Genomic DNA, 8,372 nt, shown 5'->3' on the forward strand with positions numbered 1-8,372 from the left:
CACACACACACACACACACACACACACACACACACACACACACACACACACACACACAGACAATACCTTAAACACTGACTGGGGTATTGTCCTTCGTTCAAGAAAAAGAAAGAAAATAGACAGTCTTAATGCACTACTTTAAATCCTGGTTTTAGAAAATTTAAATAAAAAATATAAAAAAAAAACTAAATAAAATTCCACATTCTTAACACTTTGGCACTGTATGTGATAGGGTGGGAGACTCTGTAAAAGGTCCTTGGATTTGCGGCTTTCTTTTTTTTTTTTTAATAAAGGCATTTAATCTCTGAAGCCGTACAAGGCTTCCTAAACCACGAACAGGAATAATTTGAACCTTTTTGCTTCAGTACTATTTTCATAAACAGCAGATGTTTAAAAGGGTTACAAAATTACAATGTAATCTTCAAACTTCAAACTGATCACACAGTATTGCAATTTGTATTGAGAACAGCAGGTCTAGTCAATATGACAGTTTGGTCCTTGAAATTACTAATCGGAACATTGGTCAGCATCTGAGATAAATCTTTTAATGTTAACTGTGACTATTATTTGATCATCCATCTCAGAAATCCACCAGGGTACCAAAAGACTCGCTGATTCAACATGAAAACACTTAACACTAATAGCACTGCTAAAAGCCGCTACCGAGAACAAACCAAAATTGATTAAACACTTACATAGAACAAAAATACTTGAGGAGTCTGTTTATTGTACTAACTGTACTCTGAACATGAATGAAAAAAAAAATAATATATAATAAAAATAAAAACATGCTACTCAAAAATTGTGCTTTTTTTTTTTTTTTAGTGACTTTGTGGCATTAGCAAACCTGAGTAACACACAGTGACTTCAGCTCTGCAAAAGATCAGCTCATTTTATTTTATTTATTATTCAGTTTGCAAATTGAACAAACAAAAAACGTTGATGACAATCTAAAAAGGGTCCAGAGCCGCCTCTGGTCAGAACGTACTGTGTTCTTCCTTGACCCATGCTACACCCCTCCACTGAGTTTTCTGGGCCCCTTCAAACCTCTGTGCCCTCATTTTCAAAACACAAATATCAAGGAAATAATTGTAACTATTTAGGCCTACATGGTACCTGCAGGATTTTTTAAATACAATTTAAGGTGTTCTGTTACCTTTTTTAAGACCTGCATAAATAGCATTAACATAGAATGAGTGGGATAGAGCAATGTCTAGTAACATATTAAACTGTTAGCATGATTTATAGCTCACAAAAACAAAAACAATAGCATTTTAAAAATTGTAACAAGCTCATTTTTATATGGTGAACTTTAATTATTCTGATTGTTATTATTATGAGTTATAAACTTTATGGATAATTTAAAATATATTAAAATTAACCTTTGGTAGTAGCATACATGATAACCAGTAAAAACACGCACATATGCCTATATCACCTCAATATAATGGTATAAAATTAACTACGTAATTTCTATGTATTTGTATAGAAGAACAGTGGTCTACATTTAGTATAAATGCACAAACGCGATAGATTAATCACAAAACACTATGATTATAGTATATTACTACTTACAAATTTTAAACAATTTTAATCAAAACATTAAAAATGTATTGCTGTACTTAATATAAAAATAATTAAATAACATCAAACGGTCTGAATCAGACCCTGTCTGCTGAGAACTTCAGCATGGTATTCAGTACATCCGGACGTGCGTGTGCTTCAGGCTGCCCCAAACTACAAATGTATGACAGGGGCCACTCGACCCTCACTAATGCTCATTTCATTAAAATCACTTCCAACCTGTTTTCTGAAAACACATGGGACGATTTCAGTCTTTCCTCAACTTTTCCACTAAAACAAGGCATTACATTTTCACGCGGCTTTGTTCCGTGGTTGATGCTCGCCTTGAGTTTGATCTGACGGCGGCGAAAGATACATTTCCTCGTCGCGTATTTTAGTCTCCAAATAAAGCAAAGAAGCTCTGCGTGGTGTTCACTTTGTTTTTAGTGCGCTAAACTATTTTATGACTCCAGTTTTTGCCCTAAATGTAGGAGCAGAAAACACAGGCATGAGGAGCTAGTGGCGGCGCACAGGCACCGAGCTGCATAGGCTGAGTCTATAAGGTTCTCATGCGCTAATTAAAAGCACGGCGCCGCTGTGCTGCTACTCATTGCTTAACCCAGACAGCGCTCTGTAAACTTCGAGTCCTCACTTAAAGATGGCAGAAACAGCCCCAGCTGCAGCCGCCGCCCCGGCGAAAGCGCCCAAGAAGAAGTCTGCTGCAAAAGCCAAGAAAGCAGGTCCAGGCGTCGGTGAGCTCATCATCAAAGCCGTGTCCGCATCCAAGGAGAGGAGCGGCGTGTCCCTCGCCGCCTTGAAGAAAGCTCTCGCCGCCGGCGGCTACGATGTGGAGAAGAACAACTCCCGCGTCAAGCTCGCCATCAAGAGCCTGGTGACCAAAGGCACCCTGGTGCAGGTCAAAGGGACCGGCGCTTCTGGCTCCTTCAAACTCAACAAGAAGCAAAGTGAGACCAAGGAGAAACCGACTAAGAAAGCTGCTCCTAAAGCCAAGAAGCCCGCGGCCAAGAAACCCGCTGCTGCCAAGAAGCCCAAGAGCGCAGCGGCAAAGAAGCCCGCCGCTAAGAAATCGCCCAAGAAGGCCAAGAAACCCGCCGCTGCTGCCGCTAAGAAGGCGACGAAGAGCCCTAAGAAGGCCAAGAAGCCAGCAGCGCCCAAGAAAACAGCAAAGAGCCCCAAAAAGGCAAAGGCACCCAAACCCAAGGTGGCAAAGCCCAAAACCACCAAGCCTAAAGCTGCTAAGTCTAAGAAGGCAGCTCCTAAGAAGAAATAAACATCTATTGCTTTTTTCCCCAACGGCTCTTTTCAGAGCCACCCACAAACTCCAAAAAAGAGCACAACTCTTGATTTAGTCTGCAGTATTAATTTTTGCTGTAGAAAAGCATTAGACGAGTGCATCTGAGTTTCCTTCGACTCACGATGTTTTAGGTGTGTTTAAGTGTTTTAGAAAAGGCGGTTATTTTCATATATCCACAATAACATATTTAATGGGTCGTTGACCTTTAGGTTAAAAGCCTTTAGGTTTTTTTTTTGTATTATCATTATTGAGAACTTCTTTAGCCCCCCCGTCACAATTTCTTTTAACCGTTTCTGTTATGTATTGTTTCAGTCTAAAATGCTGCACAATCCGACCGCCAACTGGGGGTGTGGCTTTGGCGATCGCGGTGTTGGAGGGAAGTTCACTGATTGGTTTAAAATCTTACAAGCCTCTAAACCAATGGGCGACTGGCACGCTCTTTTAAAACAGTAGAGCTGCTCTCATGGATTCATCATTTCTGCATTACAAACGTAGAAATTAACAACGAACAATGAGCGGTAGAGGCAAAACCGGCGGCAAAGCAAGAGCCAAGGCTAAAACTCGTTCATCCAGGGCAGGGCTGCAGTTCCCCGTCGGTCGTGTTCACAGGCTTCTCCGTAAAGGGAACTACGCTGAGCGCGTTGGTGCTGGTGCTCCCGTTTATCTGGCGGCTGTGCTCGAGTATCTTACCGCTGAGATCCTGGAGTTGGCTGGAAACGCCGCGAGGGACAACAAGAAGACCCGTATCATTCCCCGTCACCTGCAGCTGGCGGTGCGCAATGATGAGGAGCTCAACAAACTCCTGGGCGGAGTGACCATCGCTCAGGGCGGCGTGCTGCCTAACATCCAGGCTGTGCTTCTGCCCAAGAAGACCGAAAAACCCGCCAAGACTAAATAAACCGTTTGTTTATTTTGAAACTCAAAGGCTCTTTTAAGAGCCACCCATTTTGTCTACAAAAGAGTGCATTTATTTTAGTGTATTGAGTTTATCCGTAGACATGCTATGCATGAACAGATTTAAGAAAGGACAGAAGAGAGAGGAAAATAACATTAAAAAAAAAAAAAAACTGAATACATATGTTCAATGTGACCAAATCGGAGTATTTCATAGCGAACAAAGCTGTGTAAGGAGTAAGCCCGTGAAAGCACTGAAGCATCCAGGCGTTTTCTCCATTTCATCTGAAGCTTTGACGCCTGACACATGAGTTATTACTTGTGCTCTGTAACTCGTTCTCCATCTTTAATTATTGCTTTTCTTAAGTACTATGTAGATACATATATTTTTTGTACAGCTGTATATAGAGTAAATAATGCACAACTCCGTACATCTTCTGTTTCAGAAGCACACACATTATCATCATTATTATTATGTCTTATGTTAATGTTTTTTTTTTTGTCAGATATGTATTAACCAAGAGCTCCAAAGAAAAAAAAATCCTCGTGAGTTTGCGCACACTTGGTGAATAAAGCTATTTCTGATTCTGATAAAGGGTCTGTTGGTGCAGAGTGTGTGTTTGAAGAGTAAAGTAATAAAGCAGTTTGAGCGGGAAACTCAAACAGCCTCCTTCGAAAACAGGAGGTGCGCAGTCATTGGCTAGCAGTCATGAGAAGACGTCACACGTCAGCCAATCACAAGCCTCTGATCCTTAATGACGCCTTAAGCGCGTGACCATATGACGCTTTAAAAGCAGGCGCTTAACACAGAGGAGTGTTTTTCACGTACGCAGAACGGAGAAAGAAGTATATTGCAGCAATGGCAAGAACCAAGCAAACGGCTCGTAAATCCACCGGTGGCAAAGCCCCGAGGAAGCAGCTCGCAACCAAAGCCGCCCGCAAGAGCGCCCCAGCCACCGGCGGCGTCAAAAAGCCCCATCGTTACAGGCCCGGGACCGTGGCTCTCCGAGAGATCCGTCGTTATCAGAAATCTACTGAGCTGCTGATCCGCAAACTACCTTTCCAGCGTCTGGTCCGAGAAATCGCTCAGGATTTCAAGACCGATCTGCGCTTCCAGAGTTCCGCTGTCATGGCTCTGCAGGAGTCCAGTGAGGCTTATTTGGTCGGCCTGTTCGAGGACACCAATCTGTGCGCCATCCACGCCAAGAGAGTCACCATCATGCCCAAGGACATCCAGCTGGCCCGCCGTATCCGCGGAGAGCGCGCTTAAACCCGCGACCGCCGTCTTGGCCCCATTTTAAACCCCAAAGGCTCTTTTAAGAGCCACCACAGCTGCATTAAATTAGACAATTTTCTTTGCAGTGCTCAATACTTAAGTTCCCATAATATGGTTCTTTGAAAGTCACTGTGTGTTACTCAAATTTACTAATGCCACAACAAAATCACAAGAAAGTGTTTATTATATATATATATTTATTTTATTTTGAGTAGCAAGTGTTCATTTTTATTATATATATATATTTTTTTTCCTTCATGTTCAGTGTACAGTTAGTACAATAAACAGACTCCTAAAGTATTTTTGTTCCATGTAAGTGTTTAATCAATTTTGGTTCGTTCTCGGTAGCGGCTTTTAGCAGTGACATTACTATTAGTGTTAAGTGTTTTCAAGTTGAATCAGCGAGTCTTTTGGTACCCTGGTGGATTTCTGAGATGGATGATCAAATAATAATAGTCACAGTTAACATTAAAATATTTATCTCAGATGCTGACCAATGTTCTGATTAGTAATTTCAAGGACCACACTGTCATATTGATTAGACCTGCTGTTCGAAGTTTGAAGATTGCATTGTAATTTTGTAACCATTTTAAACATCTGCTGTTTATGAAAATAGTACTAAAGCAAAAAGGTTCAAATTATTCCTGTTCGTGGTTTATGAGTACGGCTTCAGAGATGAAATGCCTTTATAAAAAAAAAAAAAAAAGCCGCAAATCCAAGGACTCTTTACAGAGTCTCCCACCCTATCACATACAGTGCCAAAGTGTTAAGAATGTGGAATTTTTTTTTTTTTCTGAAACCAGGCTTTAAAGTAGTGCATTAAGACTGTCTATTTTCTTTCTTTTTCTTGAACGAAGGACAATACCCCAGTCAGTGTTTAAGGTATTGTCTGTGTGTGTGTGTGTGTGTGTGTGTGTGTGTGTGTGTGTGTGTGTGTACCTGGTATTCATCACGTTGTGGGGACCAAATGTCCCCACAAGGATAGTAATACCAGTAGATTTTGACCTTGTGGGGACATTTCTTAGGTCCCCATGAGGAAACAGGCTTATAAATCATGCACAATGAGTTTTTTTGATGAAGTAAAAGTGTGCACAATCTCCTGTGAGGGCTAGGTTTAGGTGTAGGGTAGATGTAGGGCCATAAAAAGTATGGTTTGTACAGTATAAAAACCATTATGCCTATGGAATGTCCCCATAAAACATGTAAACCCAACATGTGTGTGTGTGTGTGTGTGTGTGTGTGTGTGTGTGTGTGTGTGTGTGTGAATTACGCAATGCCTCGGTTTCACAGAGGTTTTAGACTAAGTCAGCATTAGGCCATTTGAGTGATTTTTATAGAACGTGCTTATAACAATAAATAAAAAAAAATCATGCTTCTTGAGACAAAACATAAGGCAAGGCACTGATATATTTTTAGACCAGTCAGTGCAAGCTCCTTTCAGCTGAAACAGCTCAAATTTACATTTTACATTTTTGTTACATGTTTCCACAAACGGTCTTTTAAAAAACCTGTAAACAGCGTTGCAAGAGTTCCATGAATCAATAATTGTTTATTGGGTCATTTTCCTCCTAAATGTCTTTGATGTGTCTATAATGGATTTAAATTACAAGTTGGCTAGAATCACTTATTTTCTCAAAATATTACAATAAACAGAGCGGGAAGTGAACAAAGGAAACTAAATCGGGTGGGGTGTTGTTCAAACAAAGAGTAGAGGTGGAGCTATAATTCAACCGCATATGACTGGCTCTCTGTCCAGTTTTGATGCGTTGGTCTGTCCAATTAGATGCGAGTTTTTCCGTTTGGCATTAGCATAGGTTACTGCATGAATACCTCTGTCTCGCACATTCAAATCATCGTCTCGTGAGTGTTTGACCACGTAGCAGCATCATGCCTGAACCAGCGAAGTCCGCTCCTAAGAAAGGCTCCAAGAAGGCCGTCACTAAGACCGCCGGGAAAGGAGGAAAGAAGCGTAGAAAGTCCAGGAAGGAGAGTTACGCCATCTACGTCTACAAAGTCCTGAAGCAGGTCCATCCTGACACCGGTATCTCTTCCAAGGCGATGGGAATCATGAACTCTTTCGTCAATGACATCTTCGAGCGCATCGGTGGAGAAGCGTCTCGTCTGGCTCACTACAACAAGCGCTCCACCATCACTTCACGAGAGATCCAGACCGCTGTGCGTCTGCTGCTGCCCGGTGAACTGGCCAAACACGCCGTGTCTGAGGGCACCAAGGCCGTCACCAAGTACACCAGCTCCAAGTAGATCTCATCAAACTCACACACTCAAAGGCTCTTTTAAGAGCCACCCATCTTCTCCTTAAAAGAGTTTCTAATAAGTTTTGTGATGTTTAATGTTTCTACAAAACTAAAAGTATGAGAATCCTCATTCTATGTTTATTTCTGTTTGATGGTTTACTTTATCTAGTGCTGATTATGAATGTGGAGAAGCAATTTTGTCAAAATTCTTACTGTTTTATGTTAGAAATATCCAAATGGTGTCCCATTGTTATATCAAGTGTGGATATTCTTTTATGGTCTGTCACAATTGTGACTGTTGAGATGTGTGCTGAATTAACATTTCTAGTCATAGAAATTATATATATATATATATATATATATATACAGTAGTCAACATTCGAAGTGGATCAAAAAAGTTAATCAAAAGTTGTCCTAAGATAAGAATGGGTATTCTTTTTGGTTTTAGGACAAATTTGATGAAAGGTTTTGATCCACCTTATACAACACTGAGGAATACTAAAAAATAGAAATACAACTGTGAAAAATGTGTATATTAGTGCTACCATTATTACAATTTCAATGTTGTAACTTCATTGTAACATTTGAATTTTTAATTGAGTGTAGTATTTTGTCATTAAAACATTTTAGTGCAGTCGTCACTGACAACCACAATTGGATTTATATGTATAACTAAATTCACAGTTATCCCACCGGTCATGTTTACTCATTCTATGACAGTTATAGGCACCTTAAAGATATTATGTACCAAAATCACATTTGTCATATCTTTATGTTAACACACTTAACTAGCCTTTCATTTTGGAGCTTTGATGCAGCCATATTATCTTCTCAAGGTGCAAACAGGAATTAAACTGCTCTGGTGACGTGACAGTTTGCACTAACCATGTGAAACTGCACATTAATTGAGACCCTATAGTTTGGTCCATATTTGCAGGATGTGTACTAAAATATTCAGTAAGGTGTTTAGAGCTTTATAAATAAAAACCGGTCACTATTGTGACTGGTGGAACTACATTGGTTAAATTAATTATGTCCCTATCTTTATGTAAATATTTCACTCTGTACA

General features: G+C 40.4%; 5 protein-coding genes across 5 annotated transcripts in view; 4 read left to right on the forward strand and 1 right to left on the reverse strand.

Annotated features, from left to right (window-relative positions):
• LOC141330785 (uncharacterized) overlaps nucleotides 1-8,372 on the reverse strand; it is a 48,903-nt gene that overhangs the window by 5,107 nt on the left and 35,424 nt on the right. The window lies entirely within an intron of this gene.
• On the forward strand, nucleotides 2,222-2,854 carry LOC141330786 (histone H1-like). Its single transcript, XM_073835549.1, has one exon. It carries the CDS (start codon nucleotides 2,222-2,224, stop codon nucleotides 2,852-2,854), a length of 633 nt encoding a protein of 210 aa, XP_073691650.1.
• Nucleotides 3,390-3,776, forward strand: LOC141330791 (histone H2A). The gene has a single exon (XM_073835554.1). The coding sequence runs from the start codon at nucleotides 3,390-3,392 to the stop codon at nucleotides 3,774-3,776; it is 387 nt and encodes a 128-aa protein (XP_073691655.1).
• Nucleotides 4,629-5,332, forward strand: LOC141330788 (histone H3-like). The gene has a single exon (XM_073835551.1). It carries the CDS (start codon nucleotides 4,632-4,634, stop codon nucleotides 5,040-5,042), a length of 411 nt encoding a protein of 136 aa, XP_073691652.1. The 5' UTR covers nucleotides 4,629-4,631; the 3' UTR covers nucleotides 5,043-5,332.
• Nucleotides 6,936-7,321, forward strand: LOC141332299 (histone H2B-like). Its single transcript, XM_073837431.1, has one exon. The coding sequence runs from the start codon at nucleotides 6,936-6,938 to the stop codon at nucleotides 7,308-7,310; it is 375 nt and encodes a 124-aa protein (XP_073693532.1). The 3' UTR covers nucleotides 7,311-7,321.

This window comes from Garra rufa, chromosome 3 (genome assembly GCF_049309525.1).
Source record: "Garra rufa chromosome 3, GarRuf1.0, whole genome shotgun sequence".
Classification (NCBI taxonomy): domain Eukaryota; kingdom Metazoa; phylum Chordata; class Actinopteri; order Cypriniformes; family Cyprinidae; genus Garra; species Garra rufa.